The 24,713-nt window shown below is 51.2% G+C and overlaps 8 protein-coding genes across 8 annotated transcripts; 5 read left to right on the top strand and 3 right to left on the bottom strand.

Moving 5' to 3' along the window:
* Positions 1 to 2,169: 2,169 nt before the first annotated feature.
* On the top strand, positions 2,170 to 4,259 carry HETIRDRAFT_169188 (uncharacterized protein; the record flags this gene model as incomplete). Its single annotated transcript, XM_009548894.1, has 12 exons — positions 2,170 to 2,183; positions 2,231 to 2,349; positions 2,403 to 2,535; positions 2,620 to 2,778; positions 2,834 to 2,982; positions 3,045 to 3,160; positions 3,212 to 3,333; positions 3,389 to 3,398; positions 3,452 to 3,723; positions 3,794 to 3,925; positions 3,979 to 4,122; positions 4,175 to 4,259. The coding sequence occupies 12 exons, from the start codon at positions 2,170 to 2,172 to the stop codon at positions 4,257 to 4,259; spliced, it is 1,455 nt and encodes a 484-aa protein (XP_009547189.1).
* Positions 4,260 to 5,914: 1,655 nt separating this feature from the next.
* Positions 5,915 to 6,847, top strand: HETIRDRAFT_418447 (uncharacterized protein; the record flags this gene model as incomplete). Its single annotated transcript, XM_009548893.1, has 2 exons — positions 5,915 to 6,111; positions 6,163 to 6,847. The coding sequence occupies 2 exons, from the start codon at positions 5,915 to 5,917 to the stop codon at positions 6,845 to 6,847; spliced, it is 882 nt and encodes a 293-aa protein (XP_009547188.1).
* A 411-nt stretch (positions 6,848 to 7,258) lies between these two features.
* HETIRDRAFT_33306 (glycoside hydrolase family 18 protein) lies at positions 7,259 to 9,023 on the top strand. The gene is made up of 6 exons (XM_009548597.1): positions 7,259 to 7,516; positions 7,586 to 7,597; positions 7,660 to 7,708; positions 7,762 to 8,202; positions 8,268 to 8,364; positions 8,418 to 9,023. Exons 1-6 carry the CDS (start codon positions 7,488 to 7,490, stop codon positions 8,984 to 8,986), a joined length of 1,197 nt encoding a protein of 398 aa, XP_009546892.1. The 5' UTR covers positions 7,259 to 7,487; the 3' UTR covers positions 8,987 to 9,023.
* A 1,318-nt stretch (positions 9,024 to 10,341) lies between these two features.
* HETIRDRAFT_434542 (uncharacterized protein) lies at positions 10,342 to 11,956 on the top strand. Its single transcript, XM_009548892.1, has 4 exons — positions 10,342 to 10,568; positions 10,635 to 10,997; positions 11,047 to 11,437; positions 11,513 to 11,956. Exons 2-4 carry the CDS (start codon positions 10,918 to 10,920, stop codon positions 11,852 to 11,854), a joined length of 813 nt encoding a protein of 270 aa, XP_009547187.1. The 5' UTR covers positions 10,342 to 10,568; positions 10,635 to 10,917; the 3' UTR covers positions 11,855 to 11,956.
* Positions 11,957 to 12,360: 404 nt separating this feature from the next.
* Positions 12,361 to 14,111, top strand: HETIRDRAFT_440329 (uncharacterized protein; the record flags this gene model as incomplete). Its single annotated transcript, XM_009548891.1, has 7 exons — positions 12,361 to 12,454; positions 12,504 to 12,553; positions 12,621 to 12,742; positions 12,796 to 12,985; positions 13,043 to 13,116; positions 13,205 to 13,459; positions 13,574 to 14,111. Coding segments are annotated over 7 exons (1,196 nt in total), but the record flags the coding sequence as incomplete, so codon positions are not given.
* Positions 14,112 to 14,211: 100 nt separating this feature from the next.
* On the bottom strand, positions 14,212 to 18,022 carry HETIRDRAFT_61519 (Mechanosensitive ion channel). The gene is made up of 18 exons (XM_009548664.1): positions 17,776 to 18,022; positions 17,573 to 17,701; positions 17,457 to 17,511; positions 17,367 to 17,391; positions 17,220 to 17,309; positions 16,902 to 17,119; positions 16,485 to 16,710; positions 16,355 to 16,427; positions 15,997 to 16,296; positions 15,896 to 15,944; positions 15,638 to 15,846; positions 15,551 to 15,580; positions 15,373 to 15,498; positions 15,235 to 15,319; positions 14,932 to 15,174; positions 14,822 to 14,859; positions 14,579 to 14,675; positions 14,212 to 14,528 (listed from the first exon to the last, which is right to left on the bottom strand). Exons 1-18 carry the CDS (start codon positions 18,016 to 18,018, stop codon positions 14,461 to 14,463), a joined length of 2,304 nt encoding a protein of 767 aa, XP_009546959.1. The 5' UTR covers positions 18,019 to 18,022; the 3' UTR covers positions 14,212 to 14,460.
* A 1,859-nt stretch (positions 18,023 to 19,881) lies between these two features.
* Positions 19,882 to 23,857, bottom strand: HETIRDRAFT_459268 (uncharacterized protein; the record flags this gene model as incomplete). Its single annotated transcript, XM_009548889.1, has 17 exons — positions 19,882 to 20,592; positions 20,650 to 20,769; positions 20,844 to 21,080; positions 21,186 to 21,210; positions 21,267 to 21,354; positions 21,410 to 21,429; positions 21,480 to 21,493; positions 21,561 to 21,733; positions 21,790 to 21,821; positions 21,885 to 21,937; positions 21,996 to 22,058; positions 22,119 to 22,211; positions 22,289 to 22,444; positions 22,516 to 22,580; positions 22,646 to 23,257; positions 23,319 to 23,401; positions 23,454 to 23,857. The coding sequence occupies 17 exons, from the start codon at positions 23,855 to 23,857 to the stop codon at positions 20,320 to 20,322; spliced, it is 2,511 nt and encodes an 836-aa protein (XP_009547184.1). The 3' UTR covers positions 19,882 to 20,319.
* On the bottom strand, positions 20,083 to 20,265 carry HETIRDRAFT_418441 (uncharacterized protein; the record flags this gene model as incomplete). Its single annotated transcript, XM_009548890.1, has 1 exon — positions 20,083 to 20,265. The coding sequence occupies one exon, from the start codon at positions 20,263 to 20,265 to the stop codon at positions 20,083 to 20,085; it is 183 nt and encodes a 60-aa protein (XP_009547185.1).
* Positions 23,858 to 24,713: the final 856 nt, after the last annotated feature.

Below are 24,713 nucleotides of genomic sequence, written 5' to 3'. Positions count from 1 at the left end.
ATGTCGCGTGTCTTCGCTTATGCTCGCGTGGGCCACGTAAGAAACCACGCGAGACCACTGTCCCATAGGCTTCGGGACGCGAAACGGAGCGTGTCGGAGCTTGAAACGGAGTTGGTCAGCGCGCGCGTGCCCGGAGCTAACCTAACCATAGGGAATTCTCTTCTCCTGGCACTGTCTTGCAGTGATTTCTTCAGGCAAGGGGGCATTCACCAAGTGCTTAGCTTGGCAACCACTCTGGGCTCTTGGTTTTTTTTGCAGGTATTTTTTTTATATAAATTAATAATAAATAAAAGGGGACAATAAGAAATGGTGGCACTGGGCTAATAGCTCAAGTCCTATGTCCTTGCTTATACTTATGTAGGCCACATAAGACACCATGTGAGCAAAGCAAGCATCCATGACAAATTTAGTGAGTAAAGTAAGCTATGTCTGGGTGCTCCTAGCAACCCTAGCAACTGGAGTAGGCTATGCCTCTGCAGCCATTAGAGCTTGAAATGACATCTTAGCATCTTATAGAGAACCTTACGGGGGAGCCTCATAGGGCAGAATCTCATAGGGAAATTTAATGGATGGGACCTTATAAAAAGCTTTATATGGAAATTTTATAAGAAGGACCTTATAGGATATCATAGAAGAGCCATATAGGGATATTAAGGTACTAGACTTTATGGGCACACTAGACTTTACAGGCTAGCAACTAGAGTAGGTTATGCCTCAGAAGCCATTGGAGCTTGAAATGGCATCCCAGCACCTCACGGAGAACCTCACGGGGGAGCCTCATAAGTGGGACTCCGATGGGGGAGCCTTATAGGGCAGAATCTCATAGGGGAATCTAATAGATGGGACCTTATAGGGAGCTTTATATAGGAATATTACAGGAAGGACCTTATAGGATATCATAAAAGAGCCATATAGGGATATTGGGGCACTGGACTTTACGGGCACTGGACTTTATGGGCACTGGACTTTATAGTCAGTGCACTCTACAGGCACATGAGACCAAGCACTACAACAAAAACTCAGATTAAGCACGGGCACTGTACTTTACAGGCACTAGACTTTATAGGCACTGGACTTTGTGAACACTAGACTTTACAGGCACTAGACTTTACAAACACATCGGACCAAGCACTGTAGCAAAAACTCAGATTAAGCATGGTTGCGCCGTCGCAACGCGACGGGTGAAAAGCTAGTTCTGAAGAGTCATGCGGCCGGTCACTCTGCACGTACCACGTGGTGGCTTGCGCTGTGGGTAACGGTACCCAATGCTACCCAATAGTCTCCTCAGCAGACTGATAAATAGTCGATAACGAATCGATTGGGTGTGTCTCTCCTATATACAGCTACTCTATGACCTGACTCCCATCTGGCACCCGCATCTTGTCCCCCAAAGGCAGCAACGTTGACAATTCTCCTTCAACCTCCGACGTGGTCTCCGGATATCCGTATCTGATGCCCGCATCCACCATGGTTCATATCGGTCCATGGCATGAACTCTTCTTCACATTTTCGAAATGTACAGTTCAAAGCTGCGGTCCGATATTGAAGGAGGCCCGTCAATGCTGCTGCCTTTGGTGAATAACGTGCAGTGCCTCACCACCATTGAGCGTTTCGTCACTCAATATCCAACAAGGCAATCACTCAGTACCGAGAACCCGCTTTCTTTTGACGTGTCATATGCAGCTTGGGCATTGAGATGAACTCTCAATACCATCATCAGGCTTTCATCTCAAACAATCTTCGAGGGCAATCATGACCTCAAATCTTATCGAAGACACGAAAAGATTCATCGAGCCTTTCGATTCAATCATTGCACCGCCTGACCTGAATTTCGCATCATCGTGTGACAGCCGCTAGTGCATCGAAGTTGCATCCAAACTCTAGTTGTACGGATCATCGCGTAACGGTATGTACTTCTTCAACGCCTCACGCCTCCTGCTTCTGATGCGCACCCATTCTGGTGCGTATCAGCAGCCCTAAGACCTCTTCGAGCGATGAATTTCGTCCTGATGATCTCGTAAGTGCCAGATATTTCGATTTTGCCCTACCAAAGTTCCGTGCAGATCTTAGCGCTTCAAGAAGTCTCATCATGCATATAAACAGTCTCACGCAGCCCACCTGTAGATCCCATACCCCACATGATGGTTATGGATGCACTCAGTCTCGTGAATGGACACAACGATGTCCTTGTCGCCGTTTCTTTTATTCTTCTGACGTTTTTGCTTTTTAGATCGAGAGTGCGTCGGACACCATTACCTCCTGGACCAAAGGCATCGTGGTGGTTTGGGAAGGTGCCTTTGCCTAAAGTTGCACCTTGGCGCACTCTTGCATCGTGGAGAGAGACATACGGTAGGTAGTTTCCTCGAAGTATTCAGATCGAGCTGTCGCTCATCGCGTTGCAGGGGACATTGCTTATATCTCTCAATTGGGGAATTCCGTCCTCTACATCAACTCGGCCAGGGCTGCATACGATTTGCTTGAAAAGCGAAGCGCGAATTATTCTTCACGACCGGCATGGCCGATGGTACAAGATCTGTAAGCAACGATTGTCAAGGGGTAGTTCACCAAATGTTCATCGTTTTCCTTTTTAAGAATGGGTTGGGGATGGAGTTTCTCTAGGATGCCGTATGGACCATATTGGCGGAAGCATCGCGCACTGTTCCAGAAACAATTCCCCCCAAACTCCCCCCGCTATCAGCCTGTTCAAGTCAAGGAAGTTCACGCTCTCCTTCGAAATCTAGCTCGCAGCCCCGAGAACCTGCATTACCATATTCAAAGGTTTGCATGTGACAGTGCCTGACACAATAAATCCTTATCTGACCTTGTCTTGCAGGAACGCCTCTGGTCTGATCATGAGAATTTCTTATGGTCATCAGATCAAAGAAGAAGGCGATATCTACGTGACGCTAGCCGAGACAGCCATGGCTACATCTGTGCAAGCTGGAATATATGGAACTTATCTCGTGGATTATATTCCCCTCTGTAGGTTCTTTCCTTCAGCGATCGAATCGCATCTTGAGTCGACCACTTGATATTCTTTGTAGTGAAGTATGTTCCAGATTGGATGCCTGGGGCGAATTTCAAGAGGCAAGCCAAGGAATGGAGGAAGCTTGTTGAAGCCATGGTTGACAAACCGTTCGAAATGACGAAAGAGCGAATGGTACGCTTTCCTGTTGGGACTCGATCATCTGACGTAAATATGTGAGGATAGGCATCCGGGACGGCAGAGCCATGTTTCACGACATTAGAGCTTCAGGATTCCGCCGACCAAGCTAAAGAACCAGGGTATATAACTATTATCAAAGGCGTTGCAGCGGTTTCTTACGCTGGTGGGTCATCATTTCGATTTTTTCTTGATCTGTTCTGATCAAGTCATCACCTCAGCTGGGTCCGACACAGTACGTCCTGCCTTCAACAATTTGCTAAAATGGTGTCCTTACCCGGTAGCAAGACAGTCAGCTCGACAGAATCATTTCTACTCGCTATGATGCTTCACCCAGAAGTTCAACGCAAAGCCCAGGAACAAATTGACAAAGCCATAGGTCACGACCGACTCCCCCAATTTTCTGACAAGAAGGATTTGCCCTATATTGACTGCATCCTCTGGGAGGTTTTACGGTGGAAGCCAATCGTACCGCTAAGCATTGCGCACTACACAGTCAAGGAGGATGTCTATGAGGGTTATCTCATTCCCAAAGGAACTACAGTCTTCCCGAATGTCTGGTCAGTGTTCTTGTATCTCCATTGTCATTACTTGGTCTGATCGCTAGAACGCGTCGTGGATAATATGCAGGGCCATAATGAACGATGAGGACGCCTATCCAGATCATTCAGCATTCCGCCCTGAACGATTTGAAGACCGGAAGAGGAACTCCGAGCTTGGAATTAATCCCTTGCCAGATGCCGCATTTGGTTTCGGAAGACGGTGAATCATCCCATAGAGCCCATGGTACTTTTTGATTGACGGAAACCTCTCAGGACTTGCCCAGGCCGGTGGCTTGCTATCGATACTCTGTGGATCACAATTGCCTCCATCCTCGCCGTCTACGATATCTCCAAAGCCGTCGATAAATATGGTGCTTTTATTGAACCCGACACTGAGTATACGACTGCATTAGTGAGGTGAGTTTTATGATGTCCGTTGTGCATGCATGTAGCTCAACATTCATTGTAGTCGTCCAAAGCCATTTAAGTGCTCTATCGTTCCTCGGTCATCCAGTGCGCTTGAGCTCATAAGACAGACTGAAGATGAGCATTGAGAGAGGCTTCCAACATAGGCCTTTGTAGTCGACGATTGGTGACGACCGATTTTACCCTGTCAACCATGATTTCAATAGCAGTACACGTTGGAATGGTCTTTTTCTCTTCCGAGAGCCTCAAAAGGCTCGCGATACTTGATAATCGACCAAGTGTCAGATTCATGTCGCGTCGATCTCATCGATCGCACTGGTATGCTGTTTGAAACTCTGGTCTGAGCCTCATACTGAAGACGAAGCAGGATCAGTGGTGAAAACAAAGCGCAATGTCGCAGACGGAGAAACACATTTCAAACGGGTCAGATTCCAGTCAGCGGGACAAGGTGTATTGGTCATCACTGTACAACATCGACGCCCGCCACGCGTCGTTGTGCGCCCCCGAAAATAGTTTGGGAGGCCGGGTGGCCGATCCGGCAAAATTTTGGGATTTTTGAGCCCTAGGCCTGATCCAGTCCGAGAAAAAATAACCCTCCGTGGTGCCGAGGCCTGACCCATGTATCCTGCAAAAAGTCACATCTAGGTGGTATGCCTGATCAACGTCCGGCAATTTATGGCGGGGATGGTGTAGTGGTCGATGGTTGGCGGTTAGGTGTGGAAACTGAGTTGGCACGGTCCCTCGGGTTCGAATCTTATAGAGTACTTTTTTTAATCTAAATTCAACTTGTTCAAGCTACATAAGCTGCCAGCGCAGACTGATAGTTTTCAAACGACGTTCAGCAATCACAATGTCAGACATCCTTTCCAATTTATTCTCGTCTAACAAAACATACTACGACCATTGTCGCAGCTGTGAAGTGACTACAAAGGTTACGTTGGTGCGGCGCGGGGGGCAAGAAGAGTAATGGTGCACTGGTGGCGCAGGGGAGGATGGCGACAGCTCTGTGATTGTTTGGGGTGGGTTTTCTCATCTGTGGCGTTCTGTATGTTGTATTGCGCTGTCTACTAGTGTCTACTACGCATTCTGACCATTGTAAGGCTCGGAAAAGGCCTGAATTTAGCAATCCGGCAATTTTGGGGCACCTGGAAGGCCTGATCTGGCGAGTCCGGCAAAAATTTAACTTTTTGAGGCCTGATCTAGCAATCCGAGCATTTTTTTGCGAATCTTACACATGCCTGAACTTATCCGGCAAAATTTAGCTGATTTTTGGGGTTTTGCGTCTGAGCAATTTTGCCGACTTTTGACAAATTTCCTACAGGCCCTCGTCTCAACGCCAGTGATCACCTCTTGCGCCTCCAACGCTCGTCCGATATACGACCTATCATTGCTTATGGCGGTGCAGAACCCTTCTATCACATCTGACCTGTGTTCGGATCGGGTAGCATGCGATCAAGACTAGGCGCGGGTTGAACGACACACTGACAAGTTGACCCTCTTCAGCGTTTTTATCTCACTACGCATCGTCGCACACCATTAGCTCGCCTGTAGTCTGACCCAGTTCAAAGCTCAAGGTCAAAGCTCGAGAACAAAGCTCAAGGTCAAAGCTCGAGAACAAAGCTCAAGCAATGCTGTGCTAGTGCTGTGCTGTCAAACTGAGTGAGGGTGAATCTCTTGTTCGACGCCACACAATTGCAAGCGCTCTTCCGGTCAACTATAAAAGGGAGGCAAGGTAGATCAATCACTCTTTTCGCCTCTCCTCTCAGTCCATATCTGTGCCACAATGGACTCCATCGCACAGGTTCAGGAATTCGCCTCACAATTACAAGCCATACTGACAATTTTGAGACCTCTTGCCGACCTGCCCGACAGACTAGACCAAATGACCACCGATCTCGCTAGTCTGACTGCTAAGGTTGCCAAATTGTCAGCGGCGTCAACGTCCTCAAAAGCGATCAAACCTCCTCCACCCATAACGCTGTAAGGATGACTTGTGTGGCGCTGATGCTTTACTGATGCTTGCTTGACTAGATCGCGACATCGCTATGATCCTACAACGTGTGGCTCACCGCCTCGCTCAGACATAGGACCGTTCGACCCTATGACAGGTTTCCCACGTAGGCGTCCTCTCAAACGCGAAGGAGCGTTCGTCCTCAACTCTGTTGCTGCCACGATCATACAGGCCAAATCTGTGGACCCACCCACCGTTTCTTCTCGTACCGATCCTCTTTCTGCAGGACATCTTTCCATTATCCCCATGCGCCACTCCACCCCTGGACCTTCTTGCTCTGCCCCGGCTCCTGGCTCCCCTCTTGCACCAGTCCCTTCTTCTTCCTCCAAGCTCAAGCACTCTAAGCATTCTAATGCTACCTCTCACGGAGCCTTTGCTTCCGGATCGACCGCCACTCTAACCCTTGGCACACTAGCAACCGGTTCAGACTCTGAGACAATTGCATCGGTCTGTGATGCTCACAATGAGGTGGACACAATGCCGACGGCCAAGGGAAAAGGCAAGAGGCGTGCTCGGGATAGAGATGATAACAATGCAACGGTATCCAGCGGCCCGTGTGGGGGTCATGCTAGTGCAGAAGATGACGACACGAGTCCGACGAAGAAGCGAAAATTACTCGAGGAGAAGGCTGCCAAGCAGTCTGGGAAGAAACCTACCCGCTACAATACTAGAGCGTCATCGCGAGTCGATCGAGGTCTCTCTTGATGCTGTGGACAGGCGGAATGGCCTGCTGGATCAAAAGGTTTCCATTATGATTTCTCTTGCTTAGTCTTTATTGGTCTCTGCCAGCTGTGATACCCCAAATCTTTTCTCCTCTTCACTTTTTCTCTTACTATTTGCCTCTCTAGGCGCATTGCGGAATCGTCTATATTTCTTTAACTCTTGTAATGAAAGCAATTCGTCACCCTTTCTTCTGGAATCATGCGGCGCTGCAGCGGTCGTACAGGGTCACCTCGTCTGGGGTCTCTCTGCTTATATGAGATGACGTAGGCATTGCTTACAGTAATGGTCTTATGGTCGATGTTGACCGCACATCCGTCAGGTGGTGATGGTATCGCCTGCATCCTACCAGCCAGTTGCTAGCTCAGACGACGTCTCTACCCCTCCAGGCATCATTCCACCCAAACGAAATCATCATAAATTTGCATCCTTCAAGCTTCTTGGACTTTTACTCGCATTCTGCTTGGTTGCGTTTGGCTCGTATAAAGTCGGCCAGTGGTCGATTCCGAAAGAAGACTCGGCGCAGCTGACTGTAGAAAAGCCTGTGCACGACACAGAAACCAGCCTCCCCAGCCAGGGGACTACAGAGCAAGCAGAGCCTGCAGACAAAGAGACGAACAAAGAGATGGCCAGCGAGAAACACAGTGTTGGATAGTGCGTGCGATTTCATCTCCCCCCATAAACTCCTTAAGAACCGATTTCGGCGTGCTCTCTGGTGCTTAGCTTCGTAAACTGGTGAATTGAATTGACCTTTGACCTGTAATGGCTGACTTGTAACACGATTGTTCCACGTCTAGGGGGATTTATGGGCGCAAGTTTCCTCCCTCATTGATACCAGTACAAGACCTCACGTATGCTTTTGGTGATCGTCACACGAGTGCTGTAGGCTCATTCAAAACCCCAGACACATACTCTACGCCTTCGCCGATGTTCGAGCGGAATCCGGGGAAGTCTTCCTCTCTGACCCGTGGGCGGATCAAGATATCCACTATCCCGGGGATTCTTGGAACGACGTTGGCACGAACCTATACGGGAACTTCAAAGCGATATACAACTTGAAGAAGCAGAACCGTCATCTCAAGGTCCTCTTATCCATCGGGGGCTGGACGTATTCACCGCATTTCCATCCCGTGGTAGTGTCGCCTGCACTCCGTGCGAAATTTGTGCAGTCGTCGATCCAGTTGCTAGAAGATTATGGCCTCGATGGTTTGGACATTGATTACGAATATCCACAGAACGACCAGCAAGCGAGAGGGTACGTTGAGTTGCTGAGGGAAATGAGGGCAGCCTTGGATGCGCACGCGAGAAGGAAGAACACGGATTATAGGTTTCTGTTAACGGTGCGTATAGGCTCTCCCTCGTCAAACCAGGACAATGCTCAGCTTTGACTGTGTCGCGGACCTAGATCGCTGCACCTTGTGGTCCCGATAATTATCAGAAACTCCATGTTCGTGAGATGGACCAATCTCTCGACTTCTGGAACATGATGACGTATGATTTCTGTGAGTCCTCTCTCATACCACAAATGATACATGCCTGACTTAAAATAATATAGCTGGCTCATGGGACAAAATCGCAAATCATCAGGCAAACGTGTACGGAGGCCCTATCAGTGCAGCGCAAGCGATCCATTGGTACATTTCCCAAGGCTTGCCCCGTCGCAAGATTATCATGGGCGTACCACTTTATGGGCGCTCTTTCTTGAACACCGATGGTCCCGGTAGCCCCTTCTCCGGTCTAGGTCCAGGCAGTTGGGAAAGCGGCGTGTACGATTACCGTGCATTGCCGCTGCCGAACTCGTATGTCTTGCGCGACAACCAGTCGCTCGCAAGCTGGACGTACGATTATGCGAAGAAGGAGATGATCAGCTTTGACGATGAGGAGGTCGGGCGATGGAAGGGCGAATGGATCAGAAATGAAGGGTTGGGCGGGAGCATGTTCTGGGAGCTCAGCGGGGATAAGGGAAGTGGGAGGGATGGGATGGAGAGTGGGCCTGGAAAGGACCCGCAGCCGGGGCGGAGCCTCGTGCAAGTCGTGAAGGATGCGATGGGTGGGCTGGATACAAGGCCAAATTGGCTGAGATACGAGGGAAGCAAGTTCGATAACATGCGGAATGGAATGTAATCATACTCGAGCTGAATACCATACGATATAATCTCCCACACCTGGATGATGCGTGTATGATACTTAAGTGTCCTTTCCTTCATCTCAGTCTGTCGCGCGCGGTGAGGAGCGCGGTGATGTGGATATGATATGATAATTGATCGCCGCCAGTCGCGCTTGTGGCTGAAGTCATTCCATTTTCGACCATAATTGAATTGACTTTTGACTGTGCTTCACAGCCGGCTCGATGCCGTATGGCATATATACAGACCCTCTACCTTCCACACCCATTTCCTGCGCTACCTAGCTATCACTGTGTTGATTCGTTTAGGTTAACAAGGTAAGTCTCGAGCACAAGTTACAACAACAAGGCCGCTTTTTGATGAGATGCGAGTTCAATGCCTTACCCCTTGCATTGTACTTATATCGTCCTGTCTCCTGTTTTACCTTTCTATCACGAATCCTCTACTAAATTATTCTCCCTTTAGCGACTGGCGCGCAGACAATTGCTCCATACATCCTTCAATCTCGGCGATGCCTTCCCAGAGATGCAGAGTACGTCGTCCACATAGCGTCCACGCTCATGGTTAATTGAGCTTGTGTAATGCGTGCAGTATTACGACAGCCGGGGCAACTCTCTGGGCGGCTGCCGAAGGCTGCAGGGCGGTCTTTGTGAGTTCGTTCACCCAAGCGAGCCCGCCTGGGACAGTGCCCTACCTCCCCGTCCTTTTGACCGCAATGAGCCAAGGGGTCCTGCAGGTGACAGAGGGAGATGGAACCGTGGCGGACGCGGCTTCGGAGGTGGAGGGAGAGACTCAGGATGGGGACGATCTAGCTCTAACCGGACCTCAGATACTCAGGAACAGGAGAAGGAGAAAGAGAAGGAAAAGGGGCTCTGGTCGGGGTTTTCGAGTGGCTGGGATACTGGGTCGAGCGGAGGTGGTGGTAGTGGTAGTGGAGGAGGCTGGGGCGCGCCTCCTGCAAGCACGTCAGGAATCACTGGAGGCTGGAATACACAAGGGAGCAGTGCTGCTGGTGGGACAGGGGGCTGGGGTGCGTCCACATCAACTGCAGACGAAACTCCTAGAGGCGGGGGTACCCTGCCAGAGAGCACGGGTTGGCCGTCTCCTCAAACTCCTGCGTTAAGGGCTGGAGACGCTGGTAGCTGGGGCGCCTCTACTGGAGGGGCGTGGAGTGCTGTTGCAGAACAGCCGACTAATTCTGGAGGTTGGGCTCAGCCTGCGACGGGAAAAAGCACCGCTGATACCTGGGGCGAATTTGGCCCCACGGAGACGACGCAAGACAACCCCCCCGATAATGATGCCATGGACACAGAGTCTATAATTGAAAGTCAAGTTGACCTCAACAAGACCTCCAATCGGATTGATGCTCGCGTTGACAGTCTCGCCTCCACAGAGCCAGGTCAGAATCGAGGAGACCGAAGCTCGTTAGAACCAGGCGAATTCGCGGATGATCTGTCACTCTTTGACTACTCGCGATCAGGAACTCTAGAACCGGGCGAGGTTGGGAGAGGTCCACGTCTTCCCAAGAAGGTGCCGACAAGCCTCCAGGACAGGAAGAGGGACGTCCTGACTTACTTCAAGTACGCGACATTTTCCACTGTTGCTTTTGATATGTACTGACGATGTCGTGTTCTCCTGTATATCAGATATGTTGGGCGCGCTGTCCAGTGCCAGATTGAGCTCAAGAAAGCCGAAGAAGATAAAGTTCGATGGAAGCGTACGCAAGCCTCATCACAGTACCAGCATGTCGGACGCGCCGGACGCAACATACTCGATGCCAAGCGAGTAGAGCTCGACGACAAAATCCATCTCCTACAAAAAAAGTACTCGGACTATGTGAGAGCCCTCAGCGAGCTTCATCCATTAGATGAATATGTCTCAGGGTATGACCCGGACGCACGGTCTCAATCTGCGGTGGAGTACGTTACAATGATCCAGAAATGGATTGCTGAGACACAACCTCGACTCGAGGCCATCATAGCTCAAGAAGAGGAGGAGCAGATCAAAAGGTAGCTTGTCCTGTCCAAATAGTGCCACTCTCTCACACTAGAATTTCAGACGAGATCGTCCTGTAGGCGAACCCGAATTTGTTCCCCCTTCTCTTGCGTCTCTTTTCAGCCAATTGCGAGTCGCGGATACGAAGCTCGACGACATGGAAGAGAGGTTTCATCACCAGGCCTCGATCGCTTTCGACACCGCAATCGAAAACAAACTGGAGGCGAAGCGCGAGGAACTCGTGACCTCAAGCGTGGCTGCCCTAGCTGAAGTCCGTGACCAGACGTTCATTCAACCGCTGAAAAAACTTCATCAAGACAGCCAACAGCATGGCGAGGGGATAGAGAAACTATCCGACGTGGTGGCGTCGCAGATACTGGCGACGAAGGGGGTCAACGAAGGACATGCACAGCTACTAGCTCAAAATACCCGGCTCAGGGCAGACGTGGAAGAGGTCTGTAACTCCGTCTACCGTCTACTTTGGCAGCTATGTCCTTGAGATCGCCTTATTGAGCATGAATGTTTACAGGTGACAGCCATAGCCTCGGACAACGATACGAAGCTTTCGACACTATTGGCCCAGATGGAACAAATGCAACAGCAGCTCGACCAGCTCGACGCGAGCTCGCAATCTCGATTGCAGGACATCGTATTAGGAGTCCAGCCTCGGCTCCAAGAATATATGGACCAGACCATCCATCCAGTTCTTGAGCGCGTTGACCAGAATTACGTTCGACAGATCGGGGCCCATCGTGCGGATATCTTCAAAGACGTATGGCCACACTTCCAATCGGTGGCTGCCTTGACGGAGCGAGCTTCCGGATGGTTTGACAATGAATTGAGAGAAAAGGATCTGGCTGCATCGTCGTGAAAGATCTGTATCTCCCATTTATGCCGATTTACAAGCTACAGTGTTGAATTTGTTGTATGCTAATTACATGAAGAGGAATATCATCTGCTGCGCGCAAGCCTTGTGCTCACCCAGATTGAAGACACTACGTATTGCTCCATCCGTGCTACAGCACTACAGGTATCACTGTACTCGTATAAGCTTTTCCTCTCACTCGACAGAGACAGATTGTGTTCGCGTTTTGAGATACATAAGATATGGCATTAATGGGGTAGTGGTAACCTGGGTCGTTGCCATCGACCCGCCGAGGGTTCGATTCCCTCTTAATGCAATGTCTCATCTGTGTTTTATTTTATTTTAGATATAATGCCGTACAATCAATGAGCTCGCTTCATGCTGGTTGGCTCGACGTGCGCGCGTGAACGTGTCCTGACTGCTGCTAAGTTAACAGGGAGAAGACGTCACGTGGGAGGATGCTATGTTCGGGGATCGGGGATGGAAATGAGCCACCGGCCTTCTCTGACTTGAAATGCAGACCAACGACATCCTCGAGCCTACCGTCCGTATACGCGACCTCCAAAGCGACCGCGTCAATTTTGTCCTTGAAAATGCAGACCTTGCGTATGTCTCCTGGCCGCCCGTGCGGAATCATCGTCTAACATTGTGTTAGACTGGCCAACTCGATGCGGAGAGTCATGATGGCAGATATCCCTACCGTCGGTCAGTGTCCTTCAATTTTCTGTGGTGTGGAGGAAGAGCTGTGTCGTGACGCCTCAGCTTTGTACAGCCATCGATATGGTTGAAATCCATGCCAACACTACCGTTTTGCCCGACGAGTTCATCGCACATCGGCTGGGTATGATCCCACTCGTTAGCACGAACTGCGATGAGGCAATTCGTTACAACAGAGTGTGCAATCTGTCTCGTTCAGCTCTACGTTACTCTGACCCCACAAACACAAGGATTGCACATGTGCACGATCCTGCCAAAACTGCTCTATAACACTGTTGCTGCATGTGTCATGTAGTGACAATAGGACAATGGATATAACGACCAATCACTTGGACGTTGTGGCGCAGTTCGAGGATGAGGAGCCGGCCGGTGAAGAATTGTCGAAGCGGTCTAAAAACTTTGGAGAACCAGTGGGGAAAGGTGCGTTTTGATTGGTCGCTGATTTCAGCCTCCAGCTAACGAATTGTTACCCCACAGGCGGCGACAATCCGGTATTGATAGGCAAAATACGAAAGGGACAGGAGCTCAAAGTGCGTTGTGTAGCCAAGAAGGTCCGTCTTTCTCTCGTTTCGTCTCCATCCTCACTCATTCATCGACCCCACAATGCAATCTTGTTTCCCGCGGGTTATCTCTCGATAGGGCATAGCTAAGGAACACGCAAAATGGTCACCATGTTCTGCTGTCTCCTTCGAGTATGACCCTCACAACAGGCTCCGACACACGTCATACTGGTATGAGACCGATATCAAGGACGAGTGGCCGTTGAGTGAAAACGCAAAAGAGGAAGAGCCACCTAGGGACGATGAGTTATTCGACTATAACGCTAAACCCAATAAGTTCTACATGGAAGTGGAGACAGATGGCAGTTTGGGACCACAAGAGGTGGTCATGAAGGTCCGTCTAGTGCTATTCATCAGATGACGTATATTCACTCTGCACCATCTCCAATCGTGTGATGTTCGACTCCTCTAATCTACCATCTACGCACTGGGGCGTATAACATCATAGGGACTGGCCGATTTGCAGCTCAAGCTCGCAAACCTCATTCTTGGGCTAAAATCAGACAGTCTGCCCAGTGTTGATCAGCAGCTCGCTCCAACTCAACAGAATGGGACGGGCACCAACGGAGTTCCTGGAGGTGGATGGGGCGCCAGTTCGTCGCCCGGCGCCGGCGGGTGGGGTGGTGCAAGCGGTGGAGGCAATGGGGGAGCCGCCGGAGGATGGAACGCCGGAGGTGGCGCATGGGGAGGTAGTCCAGCTGGTGGGTGGGCGTATGGAGCGTCGGGTAGTCCAGGGTCAGCCCCGGGTCCGAATTCGGGTCAGGGTCCAGCTTCCGGTGCAGGAAGTTGGGGTAGTACGAGCCCGCAGAGGACAGGGTGGGGTAGTCCACAGCAGCAAGCGAGCGGGTGGAATGTGTGATCATTGTGTTTGTACGTGCATACTGTACGCCTCTCTCTGTAGTCATCCTTGATTCCCATGCCATCACCAGGCTTTGGTCGGGGAACACACTGTATCATCTCAGTCGTTAACCAATGCTTGACCAGCTCGCCGACGACGATTAGATTTGCCCGCTCGATCACCGCTTTATCCGACAAGTCTGTTACTGTCAGATCAGGCCGCTTGTCTCATCTGATGGCGCTGCGAGTAGCCCTGAGTAGCGATTCCACGCTTCATATGTGATGTATTATAAGAGTATTATAAGAGACTGAAAGGGCAGATTCATCTTAAACTCCACGCAGGAATTCAATTGTCAAAGCATAGATCGCACCAGCATCCAGCATATATGTAAGGCTGAATAAAATTAATATCGTCAATCATTCCAAGAGGGTGCAGTAGCTCAGAATTTGACGTTCCATCAACGTACGACCATCCCCGCCCTATGCTCCGACTGTATTTCAGAGATTCAAAAACGGGCGCTCTTGACGTTCAACATCAATTCCATCTCGACTCAGGACACATCCCTCTACTCCATCTCAATCTCTTCAGTAACGTGACGAAGTGCCGAGGGCGTACCGACGGCCGCCGGCATCCGCGGCGTTTGATTCGGCCGATAGCGCATGTCGTCGCGCACATCCGAGCTGAGGGCGCCTTGCGGGGTTTCACTTGAAAACTGTGCAAGTACATTGCCGTGATCAGCACGAAGTAATCGTCGGGTGCGCATTGGGAAAGTAGAGCAGTCCTCGGACGCTCGGACAGAGGATGGAGAGAAGTCGGAAGGGGAGATCAATACGGTGGGGGAATTGGTTGAATGCTCACCTCCGCGGCTTCATCGAATATGTCTCCGGAGCCTGCCACTGGAAACAAAAACAGGGGTCCAAGACCATCAGAGGATGCTGAAACATCAAAGGGGTGAAATTGTAACACACTGAGAACGGTATCGTTACTTGTTAGGTTCCATCCTCCAATCGGCATGGATGGAGCCACTAGGCCTCGGCTTGGATCTGCGCCCCCCTGGGCATTACTCTTGTCCTCCTGCGAGACTGTTTCCCACGGTACAAGGGTATATTGTTTCGGCTTTTCTGCAGCATCTGGATTACCCTTGGGTCCGTAAACAAACACCTCGGCCAGGGCAGTTTTGAGCGCAGTAATCCACTTATTACGACGTTTGGCTAGAGGAAAGATCTCTCAATGATGTGCTACGGAAGAGGTAATAACAGGCCGAGGCGCACCTGTGATGGCACCCTGTTGCCAGTTACTCTTGTACATGATATCAGCCGTAAGAGTCATCTTCTCCTGCCCTGGTATGTCTATCGACTAGCTGAGTGATGAATGTGGCCTTGAAAAGATTCATTCTTACCCAAGATAACCACGTCGAATTGAGGAAGGAAGTCTCTCCGCTCTACTGTGACGAAGTCCAGCATTTTCTGGCGAAGCGCTTCGATCTTCTCAAAGGACGTCGAGAAGTGAACGTCGAACTTGAAGGACTCCGACATCTGTGAAGCCAAGATTTAGGTCTAAGCATCCGAAACTGACGAGGGAACAGACCTGTGGACTACGACGGATATTTTGGATGAACTGCGATCGATACGGCGATCGTTAGCATATTCAGGAGACTGACATCAGCCGGCGCACCAAAGTGTTTAGAACCGTGTTTGGAGCCTGTACCACCGTGTTATTTCCATCAAGGAAGACTGTGCTAAGTAGCCTGATCTCCTTGACAGTGAAGCTTCCGTGCTCTCCAAGGTTAACTCTGTCACCCACGTCGAAGGGGTGCCGAATGAATAGGAAGATGATGCTTGTGAGTACGTCAGAGAGGCTTCCGCCGATAAGCCAACTTAGACCTGAGGATAATCAGTCTAGGCCGCAAACACCACAGATGAGACACGATACCGAGAATAAGACTGCCTCCTCCAGTGATTAACGTTGCAATTTGCGCTTCCTACAAGACTGTTAATTCGGACCAAACCGATCCACGCTGCGAGATGATTTACCAAAGTCACCGCAAAAATGAGTATTGCGACGACGACATATACGCTCATCAAGATATTGTCAAGGCGTCCAACCGCACTGTCCAAGTCCCGCATCGAGTGTTCAATGGAGAGCTGCTCCCGATGGAATTCTAGACAAGACATTTCCAACTCCTCCATCGTTATATCCCCGTTGCCGTCCTTGTCAAATATCGCGAAAGCGACTTGTGCGTCTGGATATGTGGGGAAAAATCGGGCGATGTTATCGACTACAAGGTAGTCGTAGCCTGGCCTGACGAACGATAGGAACAAACGCCGGGCGAGCTAACAGGGTTTCTTCAGTGATACCGTCGATCGCAACTTGAAGGAATTCATAACGGACCATCCTAGTCTTATTAGACGACGCGAGGGCAGTCTGCACCATCGCCTGTGGAGAATTCGGCTGCAGGACAGAGCTGCAAGTTTAGAACCCATCAGCGGGGCTTCGTAACCAGCTCCTATCGCACACACACCTTCCTGCAATCTCGGATGCCACATTGCCCAGTGCTGTAGTGGTAGTCGTGGCCGCAAAGCGGACACCTTTGATGGCACGCTTGAAAAATTTCTTCGGGTTAAGCGTAGCGCGCTTATCCGTCCCACGGGTAGCTCGGAGAGTGTCAGATCGACCAGGAATATCGTTGGAGTGACGGTACAGCGTGGCGAGCGTCTTGACAGCGAATTTTTGATCAGCAATGCGTTCTGTGGTGAGAAGGGGGAGCATGTACGTGAGTATTACAGGGTCAATCGAGGCGTTTGGGGTGCACAACCAATAAGTTGTATGGGAAAAGAAGAGTAGTATGAAGGCATTAGACATGATGCATGTTAGCGGGTAGGGAAGGCCCGCAGACCCCGAAATGACAGAGATGTGAGAAAAGAATGAGCCAACGAACCTGCATATGACCGCTCGTGGAATTTACCCGCGATCCACTGTATTGAAAACTTCTCGAACAGGAGCAACGCGGTGCACAGAAGGAGGCCGAAAAGTAGTTTATAGATCAGCGCAATGACTGATACGCTTTTGCTGCTGGTGCCTTCTTCTACACGCGTATCGATGAGGGGGCCCCAGACAATCCATATGGTAAGGGACCACGCAGATAGCGCAACGTAGCTGTGTCAGGATCATGGGCGTCATTAACACTAGTCCACGCAAGTTATGATGCCGAATGACATGGAGAGAATGGAGACGGCCGTAAGAATTACCTACATACCGGTGAAGAACCTCAAGCCAATCGATATATCGCCGACTTCCGACCGCAACGATGCCTACCGTGTAGCGCGCAAGTCGAGGGAGCAGCATCCTGTTAATGATAGTCTTCAATAATTTAGGCAAGCTCGGGAAAATGCGGAACACCCACGCTGCCGCCAGACAGCCCCACCAGCCTATAGGCCACAGACAAGATTAAGTGATACATGGAAGCAAATCATACGTCTCACGCAGTACGCACCTCCCCACGCAATACTAAGCCATATGCTCCACCAAAGTAACTTGACCCCCCATATCTAATTACAATGACATGAACGTGTGTTCCAGATTCATTTCGATTGTAGAGATTAAACGAACCGTGGCGTCTGGAAACTCCGTAAGACCAAGGATGCCAGGTATCCAGAGGATAGCTAACCCAGGTATGATGAACAGTGTCCATCGTGAGACAATCGATACGTTAAGAAGGTAATTATAGAATCGGGTGAACTAGATGCGCATAAATTGTTGAGCCTTTCCACGTCAAGAGTTTGTACACAAGAGTGAAAATTTTTGTCACGCACTCTGTTTTTCGGCAGGTCGCCTTCAGCGAAGGCGAGATGCGTCTCGTTAGCATTGCGAGAATCGAAACGGTCGTAGGAATGTTCAAATTTTCGAACGCCTGCCAAAAGATCCCAGCTTCCGCTCCTGCTTGATCTAGATCCTGAATCATCATCAAAGCGATGGAATGGTCGAATGGGTGGTCTCCCTCCAGACGACGAAGAAGGTCCACTATCATACTCATTTGGCATGCTGGTGGGAGGCATTTCGATGATACGAGAGTGGCTTTCACTGTCCTGAGCTTGAGGCCGGTGAAGTGGATATACATCTCTAACGGGTTGCGACTGGTTTAGAGGAAGATGAGACTGGTAAGACAGGGAATCCACGGCTTCTAGATCGTAGCGGTCCTGTGCTGCGCTTCCTGTCCAAGCATCTTTTTCGTCAGGAGATATTGGTTGAACGGTATCGTAATCATGAGACATTGATGAGAAAGCAGGCTTGAAACAGGCCCTAAAGGATAGAGGATCGCGTTGTTGCAGTCGAACTACTAAAAGGTAGAGGTGGTTTGTAGTATACCGCTGTATCTATAATGGGACATAATATGGCTGTTAGTGGCCGTCTTCTCCAGACTTAACCTTATTCGATGGGTAATCGGGAACCCTAGCAACATGGTCTACTGGAGCCCTTGGTGTCTTTTTGTCCTTAGGCTCAGACACGGCCGGTCAATTCAAAAATCCGCTAAGCTCCGTTGAAGGCTCCATAGTATAGAGCCGGCTTTCCCGACTCTAACGACTCCAACGAAAAAGCGCCGTGGCCATTGAAAGCCCGCTTGGCCCATGAACTTATTGTCTCAACAAGGAAAATCAGGGCGGAGATTCAACTGTTTCTAGGCTGGTACACATAGTACCTCGCACATTACGATCGCATCCTGGGTCCTTTGAAATCTGATCTCATCAGCAATACCTGCACAGGAAAGACGAACATTAGAAGGGATATTTTTATATCAAGATTATCTTCAATCTGAACCGTTTGACTCAGCCATAATTCGCTATTGAATCCATCGCAAAAGCCCTGTCGAAGACATCGGCGGGAGAGGGACGTCGCCCCTGCAGGGCCCATACCTCCGTATTGTTTCCAAAAAATGAAGCTTCTGACCCGCTTTTACCGCAGGCAATACCATAATCGAGGACTTTGCTCTTACTAACTCGAACATTAGAGTGCATGCGAGAATCTCTCTTCTTTCTTGGTATGTAACAGCAGGGACAGAAGGGACTGCCATATTCCTCAAGCCTCAGTCTTCACGGACGGCGTACTTCTGCAACTAATACGGTGGCGCGGGAACACCCGTAAGTAACAACGGCCACCTTTCGCAGCGAGCAAAACGTCAAGTAGAGGCCCAGTCATATGCTGGACGGCCTCGCCTTGTCTAGTTCAATCTCAGATTACCTGACCTGTCGCGAACCCACGTTATACCTGATGACAGCGCAGTCGCCTACCTCCATTGGGCTCCTATGCGCCAACTCGAGACGGAAGATCCTCGTCGCTCGATTTGGAAAGGGTTTCCAGGAGAGTCGATCGAATAGCAGGGTCGAAGTTGGTCGAAGGTGAACACAGCCCGACTCACTCTCTACTTTCCCTCAGAAGAGTATCTCGCATACAGCTCTCCAGCCTATACCCACGAAGTCGTTTCCGCACGACCCGATCGGAGGTGAGAGCATACGGGTGTTGGATTTCCACCCCCACGCGCCCGCAAAAGCGACACGCGCGCCCCGTCGATTGGCTAGCTGCGCGACTCAAGAAGAGGTAGCCCCTATGTCTCGGGCAACGTTGCAGAGCGCTGCACCGGAAACCTGCCTTAAGTAGGGAGCTCACCTCCACGAACAGGGCCACGCATGCGCCGCTACTCACTTGAACGTGGCGTAGGACTTCGAAAAAGTCGGGCCACGACCCATATGGCACTACCGGCTGGGCTTCCCAAGGCAACGGCAACTCGTGGGGGAGGGGGGCCAAGCACCAGACTGGATTCGCATTCTCTGCCAGCGACACACATAAGCGTTGCCTCGACCACAATCGAACTCTGAAACGTCTTGTGCGGCTCCTTTCGGCCCCGGCATAGCCACCGTGCAAATGTGCTCCAATGCCCCCAAAATGATCGAGGAGCGAGTTCTCCGCAGTTATGAGTGGATGTAAATCCCAAAGAATAAGACGGAACCGGTATGATCTGGTAAATCAATAGAAAAATAGGACACTTGAGCCGTACAGGCCAAGTCGAGGAAAGCATCGAATAAATGGTATCGCTTAAATGGGATAAGTCCTATAGATATAAAATATTAAAAGCGTCTCAAGAAGTGAACCCGGTGAATCAAGAAAACAGCAGGCGAACAACCATAATGGGAGCAGCAAGAATACAGGGCACTTCTGTGTGTGCGTCCGAAAGACTGCACCCGACTAACAACTCGTACACGCGTTAACAACACACTCCTCAGGTTCCTGTTCCTTCGGACTGTCGTCATAAGATGTCATCACAATTCGTCTTCGAAGCCGGTCGTCCACTTGCCAATAGAAGATCACATCGAAATGGCACGTCCCTGCCCAACTTCGCGGCTCCCGCGTACCGTCGAGCGTCCGCGTTCAGGTTCTTCCTCCGCGCCGTAAGAATCAGGCTCAGGGTTGAACGCCTTGTCCGCACGCACGTAACTGACAGCGCGCGGGCTCTTGTGCGTAAACCCTGCAAAAGCAAGTGCCTTGCGCACGTCCATAATTTGTGCCCCGTGCACTTTGTCACGCAACAGCGGATCTCGGGTGGCGTCCGGCGGAGCTCCGTTGGCGGGTGCGAGCGGCTACACCAAGCGCTCAGACAAAGTGCAGAATAAGATCGAAGAAGACTTGCAGCGCACCTCTGCAGGGATGTCGTCGTCGAAATGCTTCGTGTCTGCGGGATTACGCAGGTCCGGGCGATACGGTGCAGTATAACGGTGCATATTTGCCCAGTCAATGCCGCGGAACCACGGGTGCGCCTGACAAAGAGACGAAGGCAGACGTCAAATCATTGTTGACATCTGAGATCCAAAGAAAGTCGTGGCTTGCGTACTTTGATCAGTTCGGCTCCATCAGCAGAGCCGGAGACCCCCATGAGGCCGCTCCGTCGCGTTTGCACGATCGTTGAGTTGGGTCGAGTGACGGCGAGTGAGGCTTGAAAGCCCAGGCGATCTTCGGGCTCGCACAAGAGCTGTTGCATGAGGTCAACAGCTTCATGGGAAACGCGCGGCCGAGAGGGAAAGCGGAGGGACTGTTTCCAGTTCAAGATCTTCTGTCTGGTTACGTGGCGCTGCAGTATGGCACGGCAGGTAAAAACGAGCAGTCCATCAAGCAATGCGTGCGGGCAAAATGGGGTCAACGCGTGGTTGATGTAGTCTCAAGACATACAGCTTACCGAATTGCTGACGAACGGTGGAAAGCTATGCGCGTGCCAAAGTCTATCAATCGCATACGATCTAGGCTAAGCATCACGTACCCGTACAGACACTCGAACATGATGACACCTAGACTCCACCAGTCGCACGAATAGGAATAGCCTTGCCCCCGAATAACTTCAGGAGACACTGTCATGATGGTCAGGTACAGCCCGGCAATGGCCACCGATCAGCGTCCACTTACTGTAGGAATTGGTACCACACCTGTGCTTGCGATGAGCACGCAGGAAGACATAGTGAAATGGAAGACATACACGGAGTAGGCGAGCTTATTCGACGAGAAAATGAGACTTTACTTCAGGAGATAGGTTGGACGCTACACGGGGCGTGCATACCTTTCTGCGGTTCTTTTCTCTCCAGGTAAAGATACCGCCATTACCACTGCCCTTCATAAGCAAATCGAAGTCTTTGCGGTCCAACCGCTTAGTACGCGTTCCATCTCCTAGTGTGCTATCTTCTAGATCGATACCGTGCTTGCGCAGCAGGTGGAGCCTCTGTTGTTCATAATCTGTGAAGGAACGGTGAGATCCCGTCACCCATCAACAAAAGACCTAAACGACAGACAAGAAGTATCATGTGCCCAGTGAAGATCCGTCCTTCAGACCCAGTCAGGCGAAGACGATAAGCTTTGGAACATCGGGTCTAAGACCACCACTTACGCAAGTCCAAAATCGCTCAGCCTGATATGGCCCTCAGGATCGAACAAAAAATTCTAGTGATGACGAACATCGGCATTCCCCTCCAAGGCGCCCGCGAGAAACCGCACTTACGTCTGGTTTGATATCACGATGGATGAACCCATGCTTGTGACAAGACTCAATCGCCAGAACCATCTGAAATGGAAGTACGGTCAACAACAACCCTGCTCGCCGAGCCAATGGCCGTATACAGACCTCCGCGACGTAGAAACGGGTGAAATCTTCCGGAAAGACATCCCGCTCGATCAGTAGATTGAGAAGGTCTCCGCCGCCCATATACTCAAGTACCTATCCGATATGAAATCAGGAGCGCGATCAGCAACCACACAACCACGGGACAGGGTATGCTTATCGTGGGGACCCACCAGATAAAGATTATCGCGATCCTGGAAGCTGTAATGCATCCTGACGATCCACTCTGCTCCCCCCGGAGAGCTGACTAGGGACGCAGACTTGAGAACGTCGCGTTCTGCCCGTACGTGACCTTCCTGTCCCTTGCGAAGCATATCGGTCTTACGCAACTGTGGAGAATGATTAACACTTGGACGCGCGCTTCAGAAGAATGCCACGACGAAGCGGGAAAATGGATCACCTGTTTCATCGCGTAAAGTTGGCCAGTAGATCGCTCCTTCACGAGTGAAACGACACCAAAGGCGCCTGAGACACGGAAGGGATCACAAAGTCAAGGAGAGGGATGTAATCTTCGACTCGAAGAAGCTCACCGTGTCCAATCGTCTTCAACTTGATGAACGCGCTGACGTCGACCTTGCGTCTCTTCTCGCGGAGGTAATCTGTTTCATTCTGGATCCAGCGACGGCGAAGCTCCTCTTTTCGATCTTCTGAGAAGCCCATGCTCAGCATGTCCCGCTCCATGGCAAGCCTTCTTTGTTCTCGAGAAGGCGGGTGGCGGAAGAGGGGGAAATAAAGGTTTTCAAAATATATTCTGGTAGACACCGCTTTCTCCAGCGTGGCCAGGGACGGGTTGATGGTCCTAGGCGGGGGTGCAGAGACAGGAGCGTGACTGACTGCGGCCGGGTCATCCTCGTGGGCCAACTCTGGGTGAGCGGACAGTCCGCCGCCCCATCGAATAGTAGAATTTCCTGGGCGGCCTGGGAGACCATCAATGGGAGAGATTCGGACGTTCTCTCGCGCAGCGGTAGTCATCACCGACGATGTCGTGGGCGTGCTGATGCCGTTGACGACTCGGAGAGGCGAATTGCCGTTCTCAGTCTTACTGCCCTGCGAGGGCTTGAGGGCGTTGACGACCTCGTTGACGGCACGAGCCTGATTATTCTCTCGTACTCTGTCCTTGATGGGATTGGCCCAGCGTGGATCTGGCGGAATGCGGGTGTGCGTTGGGCGGCGAACTGGTTTGGCACGTTTTTAAGATCTCACCTCCTAACTTTCCCAGACCATCCGGACCCCAGCGAGTGAGAAGAGCCTCGGCCTGATCGGCGTCCGATGCATGCACTAAGTGGCTGTATAACGGATGGAATGAGACGGGAAATGTACGTCTATGAGAGCACGCACACGAAGCCCATAGGCTTGGAAACCATGTCCTTGCTGATCCTCCTGGCCTTCTTTGGGAGCGCGGGACTGGTCGGGGGCGTGATGACAGATGCAGGAGGCCTCGGAGGTGGATCGTTACGGGAGGGCAGATCCTCGTATCTCGGCCCAGCCACGCCTTGAGCCCTCGGCTCTGCGCCCCAGAGCAAGCGCGAGGGCGATGGGGTCGGAATAAAGGCGAGCAGATCGTAAAAGCCTTTGTGAAGGAGGGTTCCTCCACGCAAGGTGGTAGGAGGCTGGTCATAATTGAGGTGGGGATGATGATTGGGGTATAATCGTTCGCGCTCGCGGTCTGATGCCGCGACAGCATAGTTGAGGGGAGGAGTTGTGGGAGGAGTGGGGAGAGGTCTCCAAGCTGGGTTTGCCATGATGCTCGCCTGCAGGCGGGAGGAGACTCGGCAAGCCGTTGCACATGTCCGGCGCCGTCCCAATCCAGTCTGCGTCATCTCACGTGCTCTCCACGTGTTCTGTCTTCCTCGCACAATTCCCTTCTCGAGCCTCTCCCGGGCTCCGAGTCCGAGCAACGCCACATCTTGAAAATATCATATCCAAACCGGTCGCTCCTTCAAGCTGAAACAGCTTGCAGCTCTGCCCACGTCACAGCCGTGACCGCGTCATATCAAATGGCATCCTTTTGTCTGCACTAATATCGACGAGGTGTTTCGTCTTATGATTTCACCCCAAATCCAGGGACAAACGCACCCAGCTTTCCTCGGCAAGCCCTAGATAAATTCTGGTCGCTTGCTTGGCCACTTGCTCGTGGCGGAGTCGTGGCTGGTCTATTAATATCCGTCCATTGACGGCCGATCTAACGTCCTGGCTCGCTGCGAGTTCCCGTCTCTGCAGGGCGTGAGCATCAAACGAACTTCCCAGACTACCGTCGAGGAACGGTCGACGAATGTCACTCCCCACGCGCCTGGCCGGAGATCTAGAATCCTTGTGCCTTCGAACAACACCAGCGTCATGGCCAAGCTCCGCGAAAGTGACGGGGGGTCGCGCCCCGGAAGTATTTTGGAAAGCAAGAGGCCTGTCTTCTCTCCCTCACCACAGCCCCCACACCGCCTCCCTGTCAAGAAACCGAATTGCACACTCGCGATCCCCTGCCCTTGCGCGTTCCCTCGTGGCTGCCTGCTGAACGTCCTCGATGCCCTCGGGCTCTGCTTAGTTCCATCACCTCGCTCCGCACTGACCCTTTTGGCACCACTCCATGCACGCGTGTAGCCC

This window comes from Heterobasidion irregulare (genome assembly GCF_000320585.1).
Source record: "Heterobasidion irregulare TC 32-1 unplaced genomic scaffold scaffold_06, whole genome shotgun sequence".
Taxonomy (NCBI): Eukaryota; Fungi; Basidiomycota; class Agaricomycetes; order Russulales; family Bondarzewiaceae; genus Heterobasidion; species Heterobasidion irregulare.
Note: the sequence above shows the minus strand (reverse complement) of the source record. Positions and strands in the feature narration are given on the sequence as shown.

Coding starts and splice junctions, on each gene's coding strand:
- HETIRDRAFT_33306 (XM_009548597.1), top strand. CDS start 7,488: ATGGCCAGCGAGAAACACAGTGTTGGATA. Junction 7,709..7,761: donor CATTGATACCAGTACAAGAC/CTCACGTATGCT, acceptor CTCATTCAAAAC/CCCAGACACATACTCTACGC. Junction 8,365..8,417: donor CATGATGACGTATGATTTCT/GTGAGTCCTCTC, acceptor AAAATAATATAG/CTGGCTCATGGGACAAAATC.
- HETIRDRAFT_434542 (XM_009548892.1), top strand. CDS start 10,918: ATGATCCAGAAATGGATTGCTGAGACACAACCTCGACTCGAGGCCATC. Junction 10,998..11,046: donor GAGGAGGAGCAGATCAAAAG/GTAGCTTGTCCT, acceptor CTAGAATTTCAG/ACGAGATCGTCCTGTAGGCG. Junction 11,438..11,512: donor TCAGGGCAGACGTGGAAGAG/GTCTGTAACTCC, acceptor GAATGTTTACAG/GTGACAGCCATAGCCTCGGA.
- HETIRDRAFT_61519 (XM_009548664.1), bottom strand. CDS start 18,018: ATGCCTCCCACCAGCATGCCAAATGAGTATGATAGTGGACCTTCTTCG. Junction 17,392..17,456: donor GCTTAGTATTGCGTGGGGAG/GTGCGTACTGCG, acceptor TGTGGCCTATAG/GCTGGTGGGGCTGTCTGGCG. Junction 14,676..14,821: donor TATTCGATGAAGCCGCGGAG/GTGAGCATTCAA, acceptor GTACTTGCACAG/TTTTCAAGTGAAACCCCGCA.